Here is a 23764-nt window from a genome sequence, read left to right on the forward strand (position 1 = left end):
GACATGGTGGAAAGAAAAAAACAAAAACGACAGATAAAATGCTTTCAAATTTTTAATTCACATTATTTAAAGTGAGGCGTACTGCAGTCGAGGTGCGCTCGGTCTGTGAAAGCAACCGGGTCATGAAAAAAACACGTCAGTATAAAAGTTAAAACAGAGACCGCAAAAAAAGAAACCCCTCTTTTATTTTACCTGCATGTGCTAATGAATTAAAAGCTGCAAGAGACGTTTCAAGCAAATGAAGACACCAGACGGTGATCGAGCGGTTGTTCTGTTCTTCTTGTAAAGCACATGATTACTATTCTGAAGAAAGTTTGACCTTTATATTTATACATACATTACATCCTTTTAAGGACGTGGAAAAAACAAAAAAAACATGTGCAGCTTTCTGTATTCATAACATTTCCCCTTGAGCAGCAAGGTCGCGTTTCACAGTTTATACAGTACGTTCTGTACAATTGAACAGCATGATGAACCTCGGCTGAGACTCAGACTGCACCAGGACAGTCACTTGTTATCAGTGTATCTTTTTTGCTTTTTAAAACAAAACGGTTTTGTCGAATTCGTGATGGTGGTGAACGCAACCTTATTTTGGAGCACCTCTGATTCATTTACAGTACGTCCAGTGAATCATTTGCCACCCTGAAAAGATGAACCAATCTGCCAACGGAGGGTGAAAAAAAGTGACGAATCTCCTTCTTCTCAAAAGTCTCTTCTCGGAGTCGAACGTCCAGACGTCACTGACGCACACACTCCGACTCCTAGGATATGATATGGCTACAGTACAGGCGTGATTTGCTGTGGCCCTGCGTTATATCTAATTTATAACACAAGGTTTCAAACCCTGCTTATGTTCCCTCAGTCCAAGGCTGTTTCAGAGCAAAAAGAGAAGAAGAGAGGCCCAGGAACCATGGCAACAATCCATAATAGCTACTGCTCTGCATCAGGCAGGGACGCCACACGGCCAAAGAAAGAAAGAGAACTTGAGAAAAACATCTGCCGTACAACCTTCAGCTCGTAGAAAATAAAATATATTGAGAGGAAAAGTGTTTTTAGTCCAAAAATGGCGCAAAAAAACAAACAAAAAATAAACCAGTCGCCCTGCTGGAGTCACACAGTGGAGGTTCACACGGCCGTGCTTCGTCCCAACAGAGGGAAAGCAGTGGGAAGTCCGTAGCTGTGGTCCAGAGGCCGTAAGCCGCGCAGGCTCAAGTCCATGTGAGTAGTGCGCCCGTCGCGGGGCATCGTGACCATGGACGAGGCGTGCGGCTCCAAAGCCATACTGGAGTGGTTAAGGTCCACGTTGGAGAGCAGGTGGTCCAGAGAGTCCCAGCGCCTGGCTGGGGGGAAGCGGATCAGCGATGAGTAGCCACGCTCGGAAAACACCGTCACGGGCGCCATCTTTCTGGTCTCGGACTCCTGATGGACCCTGGAAGACCCCAGGACTGGTTTCGTGTACGTTCCACCTCTGGGATCGGCAAGAACCTCACTGTAAGGAGGAGGAGGATCCTCCATCAGGACGGCTTCCTCGTAGCAAGGGGGCTTTCCACAGGCCTCGTTATCCACTGGGAGAATGGGAGCTGAGGAAGAGAAGTTAGGAAAAATATATAATATATAAAGTTCTCTATAAAGTTCATTATTTCAGTTATAGTACCGTATATAGTAACTTCTGCACCATATACTGCCTTATTAATGATTAATGAACATTGTAGTGTCATAAATATCAAGAATATAAGTAAATATATTTAATACAGGAACTCGGGAGAAGGTAGTTCAAGGTTTCTGATCGGCAGGTCAAGAGGTCAAGCCCCGGTATCGACAAGCTGCCACTCTTGTGGCCCTTGTTTAAGGCCCTTAACCCTCTGTGCTCCAGGGGGCGCTGTATCATGGCTGACCCTGCGCTCTGACCCCAGCTTCCCAACATCACATGTATATGCGAAGAAATAATTCCACTGTGCTGTAAATGTGAACGTGACTAGCAAAAAGCACCTTTCATTCCATTTTTTTGTTGGTTTTTCGATGTTTACATTCTTTACGTAACAGCTAAATGTGGAACATTCATGTAAATATAATTGTCAAGGTCTTCATGAGCCACTGAGCATCTGATCTCTTAGAGAATTGAATCTCTCGTATACTGAAGATATAGTCAAAGAAAAAGTTAATATTTTTGTTTTGCCGCAGCAATTCGGCGTAACGATCACGAACTTCACACGTCTTTATCATTTAAATGTAGCTTTAATGTTACGGAGCATGTGCGAGAAATATTAGGTCCTGTTATCGCTTATGTTATAAAAGCTATAAAATACATTTTTCTCACCATGTATATTCTATAATATGTTTTTTTTAAACGCACTATATGGGGCAATAGTTTGTGGACACCTGAGCATAAGATTGTGTTTTTTGAGTGTCCCATTCCACATTTAGATCCCATTTGCTGTAATAACATCCACTCTTCTGGAAAGATTCACTGGATGTTGGAGTGTGCTTCTGTAGATTTGGGAGATTTCATTCCACCAAAACGGTGTTAATAAAGTCAGGTACTGGTGTAGGTGAGAAGGTGAGGAGGTCTTTCAGAGAGGAGTTCAGTAGCTCTAAAGCAGGAGATCTTCCACTCCAACCTATGTAAAGCAGATCTTTAGTGTAGCTGCTTTGTGCACAGGGGCATCGTCATGCTGGAACACCTTTTGGGTCTCCTAGTTCAAGCAAAGGGAAAATTACATGCTACTGCTTTCAAAGGCGTCATGTACAATTAAGGAGTGCAAATGGGACATTTTTGTCTCTAACAGAAGAACTTGTGTAAGATGGAGAACAGGAGAGAAGATGTGATCATACTCCCTCACCCCCACACTCACACATGGAGCTGGAAGTTTAATAATGTGGGGTTGTTTTGGAGCAGGGAAGGTTGGAGACTTATTCCAGAAAGTGAAAGTGAACCAACATGGCAACCATTTATTACTTCAACCCCATGCGATTCCGTCTGGACTGGAACCGACTTAACCGTACAACAACGTCTGAGTTCTGTAAGAGTTACTTAGAGAGCAAACAGACATCTGGAGTGATATCTTACATGAAATGTTATGCCCAGTCACCCCACCTAAATTCTACTGAACTGCTCTGGGATGAACAAGAAATCTCCAACTAGTGAAGAACATCTTTGGCGAGTTTTACAAAAGACAAGGCAAAGTATCTCAGCTGAACATTTGGAGAAACGTATTGTCCGGAGTGTGTAAAGCCGTTCTTCAGACTGCTAAGGGAGGATTTTTTTTGAGGAGTGGAACATCTGGACATTCACAGATTTCTTTGGTCAAAGTCAATCTTCAGGCATTACCAAGTCTGTTGCATAGAAAAAGAGGACTGGGCGTTTCCACACGTTTGTCAGGCACTGTATAAATATCTCTGACGTATGGAATGACATGGTGCGTCTGACGTACAGGTCATTATAAACGAGCTCCTACTGTAGAAATGATTTCACGGTATGTTAGAACCGTAAGATTTAAGAATTTAACATTGCCATGGTATGCCATTGATAAAAAAAACCAGCTTGCTAAGCATTATAAAATGAGGATCTGGCGTCTACTGATTTGTCTGTAAAGTTCGAATCTGCACTGGCAAGGTCACACATGATGAAAGCTGAGATAGATAGACATTATCCTGCTCTGGTCACTACTTCCCAATTTTAGGATCTAAACAGGGAAATCTTCAGGGAAAAACAGGGTAGTTGGAGAGATATATCGACTCCTCAGGTAGAAACGTAAACGCTATCTCAATCGTTTGAAGATGACCGAACGATCCAAACACTACCTACACAATCATAGTGTGCAGGTTGAATTCAGATGTGCTCGAACCACAGGCATCTGCTTTCCACGATGGACTGAATACCACAGACCATCTGGCCTTGATAAACCTCAGAGAGATGAAATTTTGAATGAGTAGGCTGCTGCGTAACGAAACGCACCTACTCGCTCCCGAGTCGTCATGGAAACGAAAAGAAAAAAAAACAAGGATAACGGCTTCCAATCGAAATCAGATTCTAGTCGTGTGAGGATGTTGTGTTAAGCTATTTAACGGTACCCACTGGCCACTTTAATAGGAACACCTGTATACCTAATCGTTCATGAGATGCATAAAACCGTTTCAGACAAAGATCTCCAGAACTTCAGGTGATGAAAACATCAAATATCAGAATGAAGCAAGTGATTTTAGTGATGTTTGGGCAAATACGGATCCGTTGAATGAAAAAACGGGGACATTCTAAAACACTTGACGTGAAAAAAAGCTTAATGCGGCTAAATACGATAAGACAGAGTTTAAAATAAATACCAAACTCGACCAGACTGCTTGTTTGTACACAGTATGCTTCATTAGTAATGTGTTTACTTTAAGCCATTAAGCCACGTTAAGCGTTTTTCACGTTAACCCTTTTAGAACGTCCTAAAAAACTTCTAGCGAGCAGCAATCCAGCTTCACCTGAGGTCAGTTGTTACTCAAATAACAACTCTATACAACCGTCCTGAGGAGAAAAGCATGCCAGAATGCACATTACATCAAACCTTGTGCCCGCTGTAGCCTCAGAACCCGACGTGGTCTTCTGCTGTCGTAGCTCAACTGCAAAAGCTTCTGCATTCCAAAATGCTTTTCTGATCAACGTGGTTGTAAAAAGTGGTTATTTGTGTTAACGTTGCCTTCTTCTTTGAAGATTAGAAGATTAAACGGACATTTTGGTTTTTTAACCATTTTGTATACTTTAGAGTCTATTGTGAGTGAAAATTCCACTTCAGGGAACAACAACCAGGTGTTTTGCCAAGGTCAAAGAGGTCATCCAGATGTTTGGTGTGAGGTTGACCAGCTCTTTGATCATTGCATGAATGTTCAGGTGTTGTTGATATGAAGTGTATTTTAGCAGTGGCTCAGTTGATTCTTAGTGCAACTGCCAGAACAAGAGATAAACTTTGGGTGAGAACTTCTCCAAAAGACCTGTAATGTGGAGACCAGTTGTAGATTGAACCGTAAACCCTATAACATAATGACAGTCAGTGCTACTAAAACTACTTCATTAGGATTCAATCTCAGAAGAGTTTCAGCCTACACAACGAATACGACTCTGTGTTTTGCTAGCTCTGACTGAAACCACAGGGGATGGACGATCACGCCATTGTGCAACCTTCACGCCGTCATTGTTAAAACCCCAATCCAGCTTGAGTTATATTGTTTGCCATTCTAACCTCTTATTCAGTTCCTGTCTTAATGTGTGGCCATCAGTCCTGTGTGTCTCTGGACCTTCTTTTAAGGGGACATTCTTCAGGCCGGGCCAGGGATCCTCTATATCTGGCAGCCTGCCTGGCTGCAGGAGTGTGTGATTAGCCCAGCTCTCTCTCGGCTGCTAGCTCACCGATGTACTCTTCTGCCCACTCGCCTCCCACGCTGCTCTCTGTTACCATGTTTTGCATGAAAGAATTTGGCTACGTCTGCGTGCCTTGTGTGAGGTGCAGACATTTTCTGCTGTACTGCCCACATGAGCAAAAAACAGGCTTATTTAATAGTTGCGGAGCCAAACATTTCATAACAGAGCTTACAGTCGAAGTGCGACTGGAAGTGTTCTTGATTGTTCTTAATCCTCCGATTATTTCCCTTGTTTGCTAAAGACCTCAGTCTTGTCATAACACCGTTCCTGTACTTCACCAGCAATCTTGTTTGATGATTTTCCTGGTGTCCCATCATTGAAAAGGTCTAATATCAACATTGTCTGGTCGATCAGATTTTATGGAGAATTATTGAGCTTGGTGAAAAAAAAAACCCAAAGCATAAGCATAAAGATAAGAAAGATAATAAAGAAGTAGCCATACCTGGTGGTGGTGTCCAGTTCCCTTGAGGAATGGTGTGGGTGACTGGCAGCTGTGGAGACATCATTTGAGGTGGTGGACAGAACTGCAGTTCTCTCGGAATGTATCCTATCCCTGAACACTCCAAAGGCTCCATCTCCAAGGCCCTCAGACACTGTTCCCTCAGCCTCTCCTCACGCCGTCGCTTAAATTTACGCTGCACAAAGCTGCAGAAGCAGCAGACCATGACAATAAGGGCCCAGATCAGCCAGAATCCAGCAAAGCACGCCAAAAAAGTGTAGGTACCCTGCGACATCACCATGATTGTATCCTCGGTAAAGCCACCAAACCTCAACGGTCTAGAAGTCTTCAGTTACTTCTTGTTACTGAGGTCTTCGGTCAAGTCTCGAAAGCACTCTGGAATGCCTTAAAATCATATTTTTGTCTGAATTTTGTTAAATACCAGCTAAACACTGGCTGGGTGAGAACATATTCTTCAGGTGGAATGCAGTCGAATGGAGAACATTTTTTCCCATAAGGTGGGTTTCATGTGTGATGAGAACGAGATCGAATCCAATCCAACAACAAATACTTTGAATTTTTCGACCTTCCTTCAGCGCACAAAAGTCCGAGTCTTTCAGAGCTGAGATTCCCTCTTGTGTTCAGCAATCCCCAGTATGCAAGGCCAGGTATTTTTCAGATCTCCAGAAGATGCCAGGACACACGCTGATCCACTGAAAGGAACGGACAAGCGAGGAGGTGTAATAACATCGCTTCAACAAGAGCATGTGACAATGTCAAACCAGTGAATAATCATTTAAACAAATGGAGCGTTTGATGAATGATGTCACAGCCCTGAAAGGTTTTGATAGGAATCGGCGTTCCTATAGCGGAATGAGCAGATCGTGTCAGGAGAACACGTTCTCATTTGGCATTTTTTTTTATCCCTTAAGCGTAATAGTGAATGTCAGCGTGATGCCACGTTGACTTTATACAATACCTCTAATCATTGCGATTCCTGTGTTTTTCCCTCCTACGAGCCGACGTGCCGTTACTGCCTGAAATTAACCTCGCTCACGAAAGCACATGCTCGCTGTCTAGTTACGTTCTCCAGCACGGCTCCGTAGTCCTATCTTATGGCATTTTCGAATTCCCCTCTTGACCTTGAGTAGAGAGAGATTACATCAATGCCTGGCTTTGTTTATCACTTTTTATCAGCCGCTCTGAATCACTGCAATGACTCTATAATGATCTATGAATGCTTCTGAGACTCACAGAGCTTTTCTCTCCGTGTATCACAACGTCTAATTATTCTACTGTCTTGCACAGAGCAGATCTACACAGGAATGGAGGTTCATCAAATGTCACCCTGAGGCTGAAGTTGACGGGTTCGGAGTTTCGGGCGGCGACGTGCTGCACGGCACTTCCTTCCCGAACGTAATTAAGTCTGTCATCACTTTTTACTCGACTACAGTCTGGTTATTTTTCTTTGGATTTTTTAGGTCTAACGTGATTTTTTTCTGCCAAATATAAAATCACAGCATATATATAAGGAATAAAATGAAAAATTAGGACGTGTTACCATAAACTCTGATTGGCCAGAAGGTGATTTTTCTCTCACAGTATCTCAATTACATGTTTATATAATCAATGCCCACCATCATCTCTATACTTTTACTTTTTTACCACTTATACTTCAGCAATTTATTCCCAGGCAACACGCCACCTCTCATTCTTTCTCTTTTAAAGTCGTTACCACTAAAAGGTCTGGAGACACTGAAGATTCCATCCATGAACGTTCAAAATGAACTCCTCCAACATACTGACAAAAGTTGACGTAAAGTATATCCGGTTCTACATCTAATCCCCATTTGCTCCACTCTTCTGAAAAGATGTTCCACTAGATTTTGTGGAGATTTGTGTAGATTCACTCAGACACAAGTGTGTTAGTAAAGTCAGGTGCTGATGTAGGTGAGAAGGTGAGGAGGCCTGAGGTGCAGTCAGCATCCACATTCATCCCAAAGGTGTTCAATAACGTTTAGAGCTCTATAGCAGAAGATCTTTCACTCCAACCCTGGCTTTGTGCACATGCTGGAACAGGTTTGGGTCTCCGAGTTCAGTGTAATGCTAATGCATCCAAACACGTCCTTTTCCGTAGTCTGGGAAAGAAGCACATACTGTAGGGATGTATGAAGTCAGGTGTCCCAATACAGTGAATCAGTGAATTATTTATGTTTTATTTATTATCGAGCTTTGATTCAGTAGTCCAGATGAATCAGCGGTTGCTATGGAAATTACGTGGGCATCAATATATACGAATGTGTGATTTGAATTACTGCTGAAACACCTTCTGACCAGTCAATGTTAAGGTGGTGATGAGATACATCGGCATTTTAACAAACATAACAATGATAATAATAATAATAAAATAATAATAATAATAATAATAATAATAATTATAATTATAATAATAATGATAATGAAGATAACACATGCATACTAGTGTACTAAACAGTATTATAAAAGGGTACATACAGTATAGTAAAGTTTGGTTTACTTGATATGATTAGTTGGATCCAATCAGTAATAATAATAATAACAACAACAATAATAATAATAATAATGATAACAACAACAACAATAATAATAATAATAATAATAATAATAATAATAATAATAATAATAATGACGTTCTTGATAGCACAATGTTCTATAAAATGTGTATATACATATATGGTTGCCAAATCCCGTCTTATTAAACAATCAATTAATCGCCTACAGGACACCTGTTCTTTTTTTTTCCAGTCACGTGCAGATTTATTTCTAACATCTCACCTGTAAGAGAAACATCAGACCAATAACACTCAATGCACTTCAGTCGCTCACGATTTAGGGTTGTCTCTCACAACACACACACACACAGCACAGAAATACACACCCATATTTACCTTGATTTTTTTGAGAGACAGATCCGATTCCTGCGTGATTCGGCCTGAGCATCTGATGAAACACAGCCGAACAACGATCCTGTCACGAGCCGAGTGCGTCGTGCTCCGTGTGTGTGTGTGTGTGTGTGTGTGTGTAAGTGAGTGCGCGCGCGCGCGTGTCGTGTGTGTGTGTGTGTGTGTGTGTGTGCATGCGTATGTGCGTGCGTGCGTTTTTTAACGACTGTCCAAAGCACATCAACTTTCCGCTTCGCTCCTCCCTTCATGTTTGTTGTTGTTGTTTTTTATCCATTTCCAAGAACCGAGTAACGACACCGTGACGGATTCCTCGAGTCTGAGTCATGAACACTGATAAGAACATTCACGACTCTAATCTTTATGTTGGAACACAAATCATCTCATGTGCACCTAATACACTCAAACAACATCTGTCTGTTCAACACACCTCTGGATCTTTCCGTTCATTTTTGTATTCATTCATTCAGAGCCAAACCTGGGAATACTGGGAATACTGGAAAGACTGGGTGTGAGGGTGGACCCACGGGTGGCTCCATATTCGAAAAGTGCCTCGACTGTAGGGCAAATTGATCAAAGTGCCCTCTATGATGTCTTTAATTTGGATTAAATATAATAAAATGCCTTCTAGGTTGTCCTTACTGTGTATGCAATTTAATTACGTGCCTCCATAGGATTATTTTACTGTATATAAACTGGTAATAAGTGCCATGTAGGGTGTCTTTAATATAGGTAAAAGCCTACTAGGGTGTCCTTACTGTAGACAAAATGTGATTAAATTCTTTATAGGATGTCCATATTGTATATAAAATGTAATAAAGTGCCCTCTAGGATGTCCATACTGTATATAAAATGTGATAGTACCGTCTAGGGTGTCCTTACTATAGATAAAAAAAGTGATAGTGCCCTCTAAGATGTACTTGGTGTAGATATACTGTAATAAACTGCCTACTAGGAAGATATACTGTAATAAACTGCCTACTAGGATGTCCTAACTGTAGATAAAATATGATTAAATGCCCTCTAGGTTGTCCTTACTGTATATGAAATTTAATTACGTGCCTTTTTATTCTATAGGATTATCTTATTGTATATAGACTGGCAATAAGTGCCAACTAGGGTGTCTTTAATCTGGATGAAATTGGATGAAATGCCTTTTAGTGTCTTTATTATAGGTAAAATTTATGAAATGCCTTCTAGGGTGTCCTTACTGTAGACAAAATGTGATTAAATTATTTATAGGATGTCCATACTGTATATAAAATGTAATAAAGTGCCCTCTAGGATGTCCATACTGTATATAAAATGTGATAGTGACTTCTAGGGTGTCCTTACTATAGATATAAAAGTGATAGTGCCCTCTAAGATACACTTGGTGTAGATATACTGTAATAAACTGCCTACTAGGATGTCCTAACTGTAGATAAAATATGATAAAATGCCTTCTAGGTTTTCCGTACTGTATATGGAATTTAATAAAGTGCTCTTTGTGGGTAAAATGTAACAGTGCCCTCTATGATATCCTTACTGTAGATAAAATGTAATAAAATGCCAAATAGGGTTTCCTTAATGTAGAATAAATGCGATAGTACTTTCTAAGATGTCTTTGCTGTGGATAGACTGTGATAAAGTGCCTACTAGGGTTGCAGATTGCTCTGGTTTAGATAAAAAAAAAAAAAACTGCTTTCTCCCTGATTTCTCCACTCTACATTTCAGCACAGAAAACCCAATGATGTGCCCTCTAGGTTGATCTTACTCCAGATGAAACATAAAACTGCCCTATAAAATGAAAGTGCCCTCTAGTGTGGCCCTATTATAGATAGTGCCCTTTTACTTTAAAAAACATGATACAGTAACCTCTAGCATTCCTCACCTGTGGCTAGAAAATAGTAAAGTGCCCTCTAGGGGGTTTCTACTGTAAATTAATTATTATAAAGTGTTCTCTATTGTGTTTTTGCAGTACAATTAATTGAATGATGTGACCTTTACATTTACAAGATACAATATGATAAATTGTCTTCCACAGTCCCCCAGTTATATATTAAACATAATAAAGTGCCCTCTAGGCCTGGAGGCAAACCATGATACATTCAGCCTTGTATTGTGCATACTACTGTATGTTAATCTCACTGTGGCTAATGTGGTTAAATTGCTTTGTGTAGATGATTGGTAAGAGTTTTTCTACAGAAATTCTGGTTCATATATTTCTCATTGTTATTTACAGTCAATGGTCAGGCCCTTAAGGCGGAGCGTTCTCCATCCTAGTTTGATAATGGCTTGACGGTTTTGCATGGTGGAGGATTTGTAAATATGCAAAAAGGTTCTCGTGTTTCCTGTTTCATTTCTGCTGCAGCTCCACCCTGAAGACACTCAAGTGCCTGTACAGTGTCTATATCTTTTACACAACAAGAAGGATACCTAATTATCCTTACATCTATCTATCTATCTATCTATCTATCTATCTATCTATCTATCTATCTATCTATCTATCTATCTATCTATCTATCTATCTATCCATCCATCCATCCATCCATCCATCCATCCATCCATCCATCCATCCATCCATCCATCCATCCCCAGTGTTTCTGTCCCTTTCTTCTTTCTGGATCTGTCAGATTCATCCTAACATATGAATTACATATAATTAATATCAACAGTCTGCTTCAATGTGCTCAAGACCACAGTTTGAATGAACAGTTCTTGATGTGTTCCTCACAAGGTTTCTTCATTATACCCACAGAGTTTTTTCCTCGCCACTGTCAGCATTTAAAATGTATGTTCCTGGTTGTCTCTGTAAAGCTGCTTTGGGATTATGTGCATTATTAAAAGTTCTAAACAAACAAAACTTAATTGAAATCGAAAATGTAAATTAAAATTTTCAAGATTACATCATTAATATTCCTCACTACAGAGCTGACGATTAAAATGGGGGGGGTTGGTATTTTTTTGTTTATTTATGTATTTAATAAAAATCTTATTTTTTGCCATTACTTCCTAGTGGAATGCATTTTTACATGCATAAGAATTCGGCAGTGAGGGCAGGGGTGGGGGCAGTTACGGGGTTTTCTTATTTATTTATTTATTTATTTATTTATTTATTTATTTATTAATTATCACAATTTTTTTCTCAGTGGAATCCAAGAGCAGTAGGTCGTTAAATGCATTCTTCACATGCATAAAAATTCGAGGGGGTGGGGGCAGTTACGGGGCTTATTTATTTATTTATTTACTGCAACTATTTCTCAGTGGAATCCAAGTGCAGCGGCTCTTTACAAGCGTAAGAAGTCTTCCTTCTCGTAGAGCTATTTTGTTCCCTCTGATTGTTTGATTTCCTCTCCCCTCTCGCTCTCCCCTCTCTCTCGTTCGTTTCGCAGACATGCTCATGGATTGTGTAAGAGGTGATTTAGAGCCATCATCCTTGATTTCCTTTCTATAGAAATCTTTTATGGTTGATGAGGAGAACTTGGGACATTTTGTTCCACTTCATGTTCTTTCTATAGAGCATTCTTATGTCTATCGCTATTATTGTCCAGAGAAGGAAAACTAGTGCCAAATATTGCTGTTTATGTAGTTCTTATAATTTGATCATCTTTAGAAACACAGCTGCAGTGGAGGAGGATCTATGGATACATACAGTACAATTGTACCCTCGTTCACATTGTTGACCGGCGGAAGGAAACCGGAGAACACTGAAGAAACACATAAAAAAGGATATGTGAAACTCAGATGGGAAAAAGGTCTTCTTTTAAGGGCTACATTGTGCACTTTATCCATACTGGGGCTAATTGGAAATGATTTATAACTTCCGAGTCCACATTGTGAGCGTGTTCTTTACTTCCAGAAAACTTTCCTCCTGTTTCCTTTACTGCTGAAAGTCTGAGACATTTCCCATTACAGGAATAGAAAAGGAAATGACTTGAATGGTGGTGGTCTGGGAAAATCCATCAGATGTTGATAAAGTGAACAAGAAGTATCTGAAATTAGAGGGAAGTAGAAGAGAAGTCCAGTAATTCAAAACAATTTGCCAGCCTTTCCTGGTATAGAAGCAGATCCCCAATTACGTCATTCATATATACAGTACAGACCAAAAGTTTGGACACACCTTCTCATTCAAAGAGTTTTCTTTATTTTCATGACTATGAAAATTGTAGATTCACACTGAAGGCATCAAGGGCTATTTGACCAAGAAGGAGAGTGATGGGGTGCTGCGCCCATGACCTGGCCTCCACAGTCACCGGACCTGAACCCAATCGAGATGGTTTAGGGGTGAGCTGGACTGCAGAGTGAAGGCAAAAGGGCCAACAAGTGCCAAGCATCTCACGGGGAACTCCTTCAAGACTATCTATCTATCTATCTATCTATCCATCCATCCATCCATCCATCCATCCACCCATCCATCCACCCATCCACCCATCCATCCATCCATCCATCCATCCATCCATCTATCTATCTATCTATCTATCTATTGAATCTATCTATCTTATATGTATATATGGTGTTGTTCTGCTAATGTTCCATTTTTGCTCTTATGTATTCTCAATAAATAGACATTCAATAAAAAAAAGGGTTTATTTAAAGATAAAATGCTTCATATCTTGTCTTAGCTGCTACGATCCTGATAAGCTCATGACGGATAAGGAACCAGTCTAAATTGCGATTCTCCTAATAAAAAAACTAACAAAGCTAAAGGAATCTGTTGATTCTGCAAACAGGGTATAGACTGCTCGTGGACACCTGATTGATATGTGCTACTTTCACATCCTATTTCACATTTAGTCCTCAGTTGCTGTTATAATAACTTCCACTCTTCTGGGAAGATTTTCTCCTAGATTTTGTGAAGATTTGTGAAGATTCATTCAGCCATAAGAGTGTTAGTAAAGTCAGCTACTGATGGAGGTGAGAATGCGAGGAGGCCTGGGATAGCAGATCTTCTACTCCAACCCATGTAAAGCATATTGTCATGGATCTAGATGTCCGTACAGCAGAGTCCCTGACTATCTTCAAGCGACGACTGAAGACCTACATCTTCCTGAAACACTTAAATTAGCACTTTCCAAGTTTGTAGAATTCTAGAGTTATATTTATATTAAGTTTGTAATCTTGTGTACCAGTGTAGATTTAATCATTACTAGAGACTCAAAGCACTTTTGTACGTGGCTCTGGAGAAGGCTAAATGCCGCAAATGTAAATGTAAATGTAGATTTCTAAAGACATCCACTGCAGTTATTTACAGTTAAGAAATAACCAAATATGGATGGAAAATCCAGTTTCCCATCCATTATCCATAATCCATTATCTCATATTGTGTTTTTTACTCCAGGAGCTTGACATACTGAAAATTCGTGAGTAAAAGGATTTCCCCAGGCCACCGTTTCACACTTGAACAAGTCAGTTTTGAAAGAAAACCTTGTGTGACTCAGGAAAACGACACCAAGTGAAAGCACAAGGCCCCGCCCCGCCCCACCCCCCTGCCTCTGCAATGTGGCCCAGTGCAGACGATCCAAAAGTAAAACATGTAATTTACTTCGACAGACAATTTGATTCATAGCGTCTTACAAGTAACCGAGCGGTTTCCAGTTAACGTTGAAGATTTCTACCTGCTCACTGTGAAGGATTCAGTGTCAGGGAGTTTTGGTGCATTACACAAATTCCCTGACAGATACGATCGGTCAGACAGCGTCACACGCTCGAGACAAAAAGAGCTATTGTAGTGTAAGTGAGTAAGTGCCAAACTCATACCCTCTGTATACGCGAGTGCGATGACGATGAGAAATCGTCCGTGAGTACAAAATGCGTCACACTGCGCCCCTGCGAACACCGTCCCCGCCCCCATCCCCCGTCCCCCGTCCCCCATCCCCAGTCCGTCATCCCTGGGCTGATCTATTTTAAAATAAATGAATGTTTGGACACAGTGGTGCAAAAGGAAATTATAATAATAATAATAATAATGATAATAAATGGTGCTTCTGAGTCAATTGATTTGAGCCTGTAATTGTCCCACCATGGTCTTTTCTACTGGTCCTTCATTTCCACCTACGTTTATTCCACTTCAGAATCTTCGCTCAACAGTCTCTTCATTTGTGCTTTGGCTGAATGCGTTTAATCATTTTGCTCATTATTATAACCCCCTAGAAAAATATAACTTAAAAGTTCAGTAAATCTGATTTCTTCTGGACTGTGAAGATTATTATGCTCTCGATCAGAAGGGTTGAACTCGAGACCTTTCCTGAACCCCACCATAAAATTGTTGACTGACTGATAAAACATCAACACATCTTCTGTGTGCTCATTTGTAACATATAAACAGATGAAATGTTCACTTCTGGGCAAAAATGTCAAAACATGATGCTGTTAATGTCTTAATGTCAAATAAATCTGTGAAAAAATACCAAGATGTGCAAAATTATTTATTGAATGTGCTTCAAACGTCTTCTTATGCATAAAGGGTAAATTATTGATCATAATAAAATGAATAAACAAAAAATAAAACATTTCTGGCCTATGGTGCAGTCAGCGTTTATCCCAAAGGTGTTCAATAGGGTTTAGAGCTCTATAGCAGGAGATCTTCCACTCCAACTCATGTAAGATCTTCATGAAGCTGGCTTGTCATGCTGGAACAGGTTTGGGTTTCCTAGTTTAAGCGAAGGGAAAATTTCATGCTTCTTCATCATAAACAATTGTCTCCGACTTTGTGGTAACATTAGGAAGGAAGAACCACATATAGCTGGAAAGATCAGGCTCTGTTGGGCTCTTGAGCAAGGCCCCTAACTCTCTCTGCTCCAGATGCTCCATATCATGGCTGACCCTGTGCTATGACCCTGCGCTACGACCCTGCGCTACGACCCTGTGCTACGACCCCAGCTTCCAAACAAGCTTGGATAGGCAAAGAAAGAACTTCACTCTGCTGTAATGTACATGGGACAAAAAAGCCTCTTTTTTTCTTTCTTCCTTTTCCCAAGACCTCCTTAAACTCCTTCATCTTCCTAGAAGGCATGAACTCCATCTAAAAGCATGCTGAGTGATATTGATGATATTTAACCAAAGCCTGCTTTTTCTGTTTGGTTTTTTTGTTGTTGTTGTTTTTTTGCTAATTCCATGTTAGCAATGGTTGTGCTTGGTTAGCATGAATAGACTACCATAGCTAACATATTAGCCAGACGTATTCAGATCCAATAATCATTTATTATTTTAATTTATTTATTTAGTAACATTTTATTTTTATTAATCAATCAATTTTAATTTATTTGGATAAATTAAATTATATTATTTATTTTTAATTTATTTTTCAATTAGATTTTAATCAATATAGCATACTGCATAGCATTAGTCATGCACATGAGCAGCAAACCTACTGCAATTTATTACCAAAGTTAAAAGGTTTGTCCTGTATCTGATTCCACGTTTCAACATTTGTTTGTTTTAATATATATTTATATATTAAAACAAACAAATTTCAAATGAAGTTACCTAATGAATGTATCCAGGCTGAAGATCCACCATATAGAACACAAGCAGAGAGACGATGATGGTGATCAGGAACGTCTCTGTTTTCAGCCATGTTTACATCACTGACTCCCTCTGTCTCATCCACATTAACCCCAAAGTTCGTGTTGCCTTCTGTCTGCTCATTGTGAGCTTTGTAAACTAGCCTACGTCTGTGGTGTGTGAGAGCCAGGAAATGATACACCAGTGGCCGATTGAAAAAAGCAGCGCAATGAGAAGAAACAGGCTGATGGTCTGAAAACGATGATGAGAAGAAAATATCGATTATGTCACCAAATAGATCCAAACTAAAATAACAAAACGTAAAATTGTTTGGAAAAGTAAGAAGTAGAAAGTACAGATATTTGTGTAAAAAATGTAATGAGTGAAAGTAATAAGTTGTCAGAAAAATAAGTAAATTACTGTTACCAGAAAGATTTCCTTTTCCAATTACTTTCCATCTCTGGTTTTGGCCTTCAGTCCACACTGAGACGTCGTTTTCAGTCAACGGAAATTACGTTTTTTTTTTTAAAACACTCTCCAAAGTGGATACATTTTCAAAACAATGACACGTTTTTTTGTCATTGCAGTGATGTTTCAAAGAGCCGGAAAGTAAATTGGCGCAGAACGGTGAAGTGAGTGTTTTCAGACGTTTCAGTGTGGATCAGCAACGTTTGGGAAACAACTAAAAACGAAAATGTGGATGATGTTCTCAAATTTAAATCTTCTAAATCTAAATATTCTAAATGAGTAGCGTCGGTCCCAATGCATCAACATGCAGATCATATTTGCATAAACACAAACAAAGACATGAAAACAAACCACATGAAGAAAACTGAGCCCGGGTTTAAACACCCACCAGGACATCCATGTCTAAATAAATAAATAAATAAATACACGCTCTGAAAACAGATGACAAGAAAACAGGTCTGAGTGATCAGTGGCATGAGACTAAGTCATGTGGACTGCAGGGGCTGATGGGTAATGTAGCTATATATATATATATATATATATATATATATATATATATATATATATATTTATAAACCCTCATTGCTCTGTGCATTTCTGGGGCTTTGTTTTTTCAGAGGCACAAGACACGAATCATCACCGAGTCATGAGGTGCTTCAGGATTTATTACGAGGTGTGTCAGAGATGGAAACACACTCAGCGTGTAGAGTGTGTGGTCCCTCAGACTAGAATCGATGCTCATGTGTGTGTGTGTGTGTGTGTGTGTGTGTGTGTGTGTGTGTGTGTGTGTGTGTGCGTGCATATTCCAGGTTCAAAAACTGAAAAGAATATGCTTGCGCCATTACTTTTTTCTTTTTAAAATTCCTTCTAAAGAGCGTTGCTGGGCAACTGATAGAAGGATTTTGCAGCAGAGATTGAGAGAGAGAGAGAGAGAGAGAGAGAGAGAGAGAAAGGGAGAGGTGTGAGAGAGAAAGACAGCAGGAACAGAGAGACACGGTGTGAGGAGGGTGAGGAAAAACACAGCTTAGATCTCGGCCTGTTGAGAGAAAAAGCCTGAAATGGCGCCTGACACACACGTCGCGTTGTACAGACTGTAGCGGATCACTAGGTTGCGAAAATGCTCTTGGTTAGCTCTAGAGCCGAAAACATCCAGATATTGATGCTAATATCCGTAACAGAAAACACTCTCTATTTTCGATTTTGTTCCACCTCAACAGGCGTCATGAAATATCACATAACCATGACTCATCACGGAAAAACGATGCTGAATATTTACGTTTTTTTCTCGAACACTGATTGTAGACGTAATCACGACTCGGCGCAAACTATCAATACCCCTCAAACTAGCACTAATCTGAAGCTGATATTTAAATAAAATACACTATATGGTAAAAGTACATGCTTTTTGAACATCTCTTTCCACATATAGTCCCTGTTAGAGGAGCACAATTGTACAAGACGTTTTTGGAGAAGGTCTCATGAAATTTTTCCCTTCACCAAACCTGTTCCAGCAGGACGATGCTCCTGTGCACAAAGCCAGCTCCATGAGGATCTGCTTTACATGAGTTGGATGATGTGGAACATCTCCTGCTGTCGAACTCCAACCCTAGTGAACACCTTTGGGTTGAACTTTTTCATGCAGACCTCCTCACCTTCTCACCTACATCAGTAACAGACTTTACTAACACATCCTTGTGGCTGAATGAATCTCACACAAATTTCCACAAAATCCAATAGAACATCTTCTCCGGAGGGTGGAGATTATTATAACAGAGACTTGAGGTGGATGGTCAAAAAGAAGAACATACCATCTTATTCTCAGGTGTCCACAAATTCCCTATAGTGTACAGTATATTATTTTGGATGTACCGACAAGGTCTTATCAGAAGTTAAATAAGATGAACATCAAAATTCTCCAGTAGCTTCGCCGGAAATGAACACTTTGAGCGATTGAGCAAGATTTAGAACATTTGAGAAACAAACCAAACACGCTTTGAAATGAAATGCGGTTTGGAATGCAATAGAAGTTTGCAGCGGCCCAGAATTCCTATCTAGCCCTTAAAACGTGACGAGGAAGTTGCGAATATTGCTTATAGTAAAAGTACAAACGTTTTTGCCTTCAAAAGTATCCAAAGTACTGATTTACACGTGTTCTGATCGGCGCTTGGTGCATCTACTGATCATCAACATACAGTTCAGCATCAGTTCAACATCAAGCAGAACATTTAGAGAGGAATAAATGATGAAGAAACTCCAGACTCGAACTCACCACAACACGTGACCTCATTTAAGCACATTTCTTTTTGGAGTTGTTTTGGACTCATGATAATAGAAATCAATCAGTGTTTGAGTCATTAATATCATTCTATTAATAGATCAGTGTGCTGAGAGTCACATTCGAGTCTTTTCACATAAACTGAGGTGATTAAATGAAGAGTCTTGTGATAAAAATGATCATCGGAACATTATAATTATAATAAATCAGTACTTTGGATACTGAAGTACATTTTAAGGAAAATACTTTTGTACTTTTACTCCAGTAAGAGTTTAAAGGGACACTTTTACTGGAGTCACATTTTACCTATTGGATCTACTTTAACTCAAATACATGGTTTGTGCACTTCATCCACCACCGGTTCTGTGTATTCATGCTTGTACTTGTCTACTTCCTCATTCAGTGCACTGTTGGTTTTGCTCTAAACTGGAAAAATGTCCTTGTATTTTCAGACATACTTGACTGAAAATATCTGACTTCTAAATGGCAGTAAAAGAGCTAATTTAGGACCTCAGCCAGAGAATTCCTTTCAGAAACATTTCCAAAAAAGGCAACATGTTGGACTGAGCTCCGGAAACAAAAACATATAAAAACAAACAAAATGAGGAAGGAAGAGGAGGGAGGGAGCGTATTTACTCATCATCATCATCAGCATCGAGGACGGATAATGCATTGAGAAGGTCAATTGGAGCACTGGACAATTACACAGAAAAACAACTCACTACTAAACAAATGGATCTGATGGTTCCTTAGAATACGAAATGTGTTCATTTCACAGTCTGAGACTCTGCATTGTGTAAAATGTGAACGAATTACAATATATGGACCAACGTTTGTGGATACCTGACCATGTAAAAGCTATGTGGGTTTTACTCCACGTTTAGTATAATAACGTCCACTCTTCGGGGAAGATGTTCCACAAGATTTTGTGGAGATTTGTGCTCATTCAGCTATAAATTTGTTAGTAAAGTCAGGTGCTGATGTAGGTGAGAAGGTAAGGAGGTTTCTTGGGTGCAGTCAGCGTTCATATTCATCCCAAAGGTGTTCAATAGAGTTGAAGCTCAATAACAGGAGATCTTCCAATCCAACCCGATGAAAAGCAGATCTTCAAGAGCTGGATTTGTGCACAGGGACATCGCTTTCATTGTATTATTACAAGTATTATTTCTTTTTTTGTACAAAAAAACCGCCTCCAATTGTGTTCCTCCAACTTTGTAACAGTTTGACAACCGACCACATCTGGGGAAAATTCTTTTATCATACATCACTAGCATGAAGCAGGACGTTTCTTCTGTTGAGAATGCTCAGGGTGCTGCATCAGAAGTTCCTCTAGACTCAGTAGAACTATTCCAGATTCAAGATACATCAGCTGGTCTGGTCTGATCGACAGATAATCATCACTGATGCATCTGCAAATGGTGTTCACCTGCTACAGACTTTATCCAGCATTTAGGACTTTATCCTTTTTTCAGTCTGTTAAACAGCAACCACCTTAAAGACGTAGGTGGTTCCTAAAGGTAGAGGTCACCTCAGTCCACCACACTAATAGAAGCTCCAACAATAATAGAAGTAATAGAAGTAATAGAAGCTCCAACAAAGGCTCAGGGCTTCAGTTGCCATGCACTGGTGTCCATCAGTAATCAGCTGATGTGTTTAAGTTTTGATCAGAAGGTCATGAGTTCAAATCCCAGCACCACCTGTTGGCCCTCAGTTACTACTCAGTTGTAAGTTGTCTGGTTAACAGCAGTTTCGCAATGCTGTAAATATAAATGTAGGAAGGAGGACGTCAGGTGTACTGAACCCTGAGGAAAGCATCTCCTGGACCTTTGGTAGACCACACACACCTTTTGACCCCAGTTGACTCCTGCATGGTTAATCATCTGAAAAAAAAGATTTTCTGCACTGTAGATCCAGTTCCAAAAGATCAGGAAAGATTTTAACATGCTCTGGATAAGGGCATCTGTCAAATGGGAACTATAATGAACATTCGGTTTCACCCAGATAAGGATGGGTTCCTTTCTCAGTCTAGTTCCTCTCAAGGTTTCTTCCTCATAATGTCAGGGAGTCGCCACTGGTTTGGGATAAACCTTCAGGGACACAAGTCCTCGTCTCCCAATACTTCATACTTTTCAGTGTAGATAAAATGGACCTACAGATTCGTGCAATAAACATTAAAATAGATAACCAAAAAAATATTTGAGAGGTTTTTATTCCAGAAAAAAAAGGAAAAAAAAGGAAAAAAAAGGAAAAAAAGACAGAAAAATGAGAAAATGAGCACCAGTGTGTCGTATTGAAGTATTGGTTTAAGGAGGAGTCTTTATTTTCAGCATTTCCGATCGGTTGCACTTTTTTCCGCCACTTCCGAATGAGGTAAAAAAAAATGATAATAATAACTGAATAATAATAATAATAATAATAATAATAATGAAATTTAGGTAAAAGATATTTGAAATGATGATTATTACCATATGGCCATTATGGACTTCTGAAAGCAGTATATGACTCACAGCTCCCTTAGCAGTAGTACGGTAACATTTTTTGTTTTTTTCCCCTCATACAAGGTGTAACACAATGGCATCGGCTAGTGGTTATGATCGACAATATGGGCACATGCAGTGCAAAACAAAACAAGCGCACACACACACACACACACACACACACACACACACTCATACATATACACACACACACACACACACATCATTTAGGCCAACACACATACATTAACACTTTATATGTACACGTAAAAATACATCAGTGCATTGCGTACGAGGAAAACAACCAATAAACAATAAAACAATGATACAACTGTGACAGAAATCAGCAAAATCTCCTCCTTCACAGTGTTAAAGCCTGGCTCAGGGACACATCCACGAAAATAAGTCAACTGAAGTTCAGTCTCGCGCTTGTCGCTCGGTTTTTGTCTTTTTTTTTTTTTAATACATGAATATGTGGTTAGGTACATTTATAAAATCCCATTATTGCTAAATAAAACAGAAAACCAAAACGAAGGAAATACGTCTGTAAATCAATTTTACATCTGTACAGCACGGTAGAGACTGGAATGTACTCGAGTTTCGAGCAGAAAGGCGAAATTCCCAAAAAAAAAAAAAAAAAAAAAAAAGGGTCTTCCGAGGTTTCTGGGGTCTTTCTCGGGTCTTGTTTTGTGTCCAGAAGTTCAGAAAAAAAGAAGCCCAAATCGGATGCACATCCACACATGAGAGGGAACACATGAGGTAAAAGATGAAGAGCACAGGAAGAAGGTGTACGTGCAAAAAAAATAAAAAAAAAAGAATTAAAAAAATGTAATAAAAAAAGCCAACATCTTGAACGTGAACATGACGTTTCGTCGCGATTCTGTGTAAAAAAACCCCGCTAAAATACACGGGTATGGACGACAGTACCTTAAACCGCTAAAGGCACCTTCCACGGATATGGACGACTAAAGAAAAAGTGGTTTGGTCTTAAGTGCATCGTTAGTTTCGATCTATACGAGGCCATCTGAGATAAGCGCCATATCCCGATCGATACCGGTCCAGTTCCTTTTTACATTTTTTTGGCAATTGATTTTTGTGGTTTTGACCCCAATTTTGGGAAAAAAAAGCAGCAATGTGACGTAATACATAATAAATCTACTCGTATGCACCAAAAAAAAAAAAAAAAAAAAAAAAAACCCCACGAGTAATGGGCGGAGTTATGAGGAATGACGGCGTAATGCGCGACGTACGACGAGTTAATTATAAACGAGTTATAAATGCAAGAAGGTTTATGCATAGACTCGCCATGCAATGTTTGGACCAGCTGGAACGCTAATTAGGACTATTTCTGGAAATATCCGGAAAGAAAATCAACAGGAAGACGCACTGAGGGCTTTACAGATACGTGTCACGTATTTACACCGTAAAAGACGAGCGGACACGGACGAACACGCGTGCTTGGATACGACACCCGCGTTTGTTTCCTAGGCGACTGTATTTAGCGATGAACTCTTACGTCTGAGATGCGTGTGTGTGTGTGTGTGTGTGTGTGTGTGTGTAAATGAGAAGAGCTGCGTGTGCGTGTTCGCCGTGCGTTTCGAACCCTGACGTGTCAAAAAGATTTGTACAAATGGTCATTTGATTGTCAAGATTACCACAAGAACGAAAGAAAGAAAAAAACGAAGCAAAATCGTAAAACATATAAATATAAAAATATCTGTGAACATGATTTTCTTCTTTCTCGCATATTTGAAAGAATTTGGCTGAGCAAACACTGTACATGTATGTGGTTTCGGAAAGGAAAATAAAAAAAACAATGTAAAAAAAAAATCAAAAAGAGGAGGCGCAAGAAGGCGGTGTCAGGATGATTAGATGTGGGCGGGGCAAGGCGGAGGCGGGGCTATGTGGGACGATCTTCGCGCCTTCTTGTCAATGTGCGTCTTCTCCGAAATACTCTGTTGTAACTCTGGACGCTGATCCTTTTTTTTATCTCCCGTTTCGTTGTCTTTAAATAACATCGACCGCATGGCTATATAGTGAAAATATACATTCCAATGTTTATATAGAGCTATCCTAAAAATACAAATGTGCAAAAGTTGTAAACAAAATGAGATCCTCTGGTGGCAGGGGGAGGAGCCTGGACATGGCCACGCCCCTCAGAGCCTCGTAGGCTCCTCATCGCTGTCACTGCAGTTCCCACAGCAGTCCTGCAGGGGGGCAGGAGACACGGAAGAGTATTAACGTAACAGCCGCTAGCGCCCTGCTGCCGTCCATGTAAAT

General features: G+C 39.9%; 2 protein-coding genes across 3 annotated transcripts in view; both read right to left on the bottom strand.

Annotated features, from left to right (window-relative positions):
- Positions 1–39: 39 nt before the first annotated feature.
- On the bottom strand, positions 40–8922 carry LOC124397694 (proline-rich protein 7). Of its 2 annotated transcripts, XM_046867340.1 has the most exons (4): positions 8768–8899; positions 6820–6982; positions 5844–6553; positions 40–1580 (listed from the first exon to the last, which is right to left on the bottom strand). In XM_046867340.1, the coding sequence occupies exons 3-4, from the start codon at positions 6139–6141 to the stop codon at positions 1126–1128; spliced, it is 753 nt and encodes a 250-aa protein (XP_046723296.1). In that variant the 5' UTR covers positions 6142–6553; positions 6820–6982; positions 8768–8899; the 3' UTR covers positions 40–1125. The 2 variants fall into 2 exon arrangements, with proteins under 2 accessions (XP_046723296.1, XP_046723295.1); XM_046867339.1 differs by lacking the exon at positions 6820–6982 and having other exon boundaries at positions 8768–8922.
- A 12383-nt stretch (positions 8923–21305) lies between these two features.
- Positions 21306–23764, bottom strand: part of grk6 (G protein-coupled receptor kinase 6) — a 35860-nt gene continuing 33401 nt past the window's right edge. The window contains exon 16 of the mRNA XM_046867945.1: positions 21306–23691. Coding sequence (XP_046723901.1) covers positions 23641–23691 — 51 coding nt within the window. The 3' untranslated portion in view covers positions 21306–23640. The remainder of the gene's footprint in view (positions 23692–23764) is intronic.

The sequence above is a fragment of the Silurus meridionalis genome, chromosome 15, assembly GCF_014805685.1.
Source record: "Silurus meridionalis isolate SWU-2019-XX chromosome 15, ASM1480568v1, whole genome shotgun sequence".
In the NCBI taxonomy this organism is placed as follows: domain Eukaryota; kingdom Metazoa; phylum Chordata; class Actinopteri; order Siluriformes; family Siluridae; genus Silurus; species Silurus meridionalis.

What these genes read in the sequence shown, in the direction of transcription:
- LOC124397694 (XM_046867339.1), bottom strand. Translation starts at nt 6,141, where the DNA reads ATGGTGATGTCGCAGGGTACCTACACTTTTTTGGCGTGCTTTGCTGGA. An exon ending in GAACTGGACACCACCACCAG is followed by an intron (nt 1,581 to 5,843) that starts GTATGGCTACTT and finishes TCTCTTCCTCAG; the next exon opens with CTCCCATTCTCCCAGTGGAT.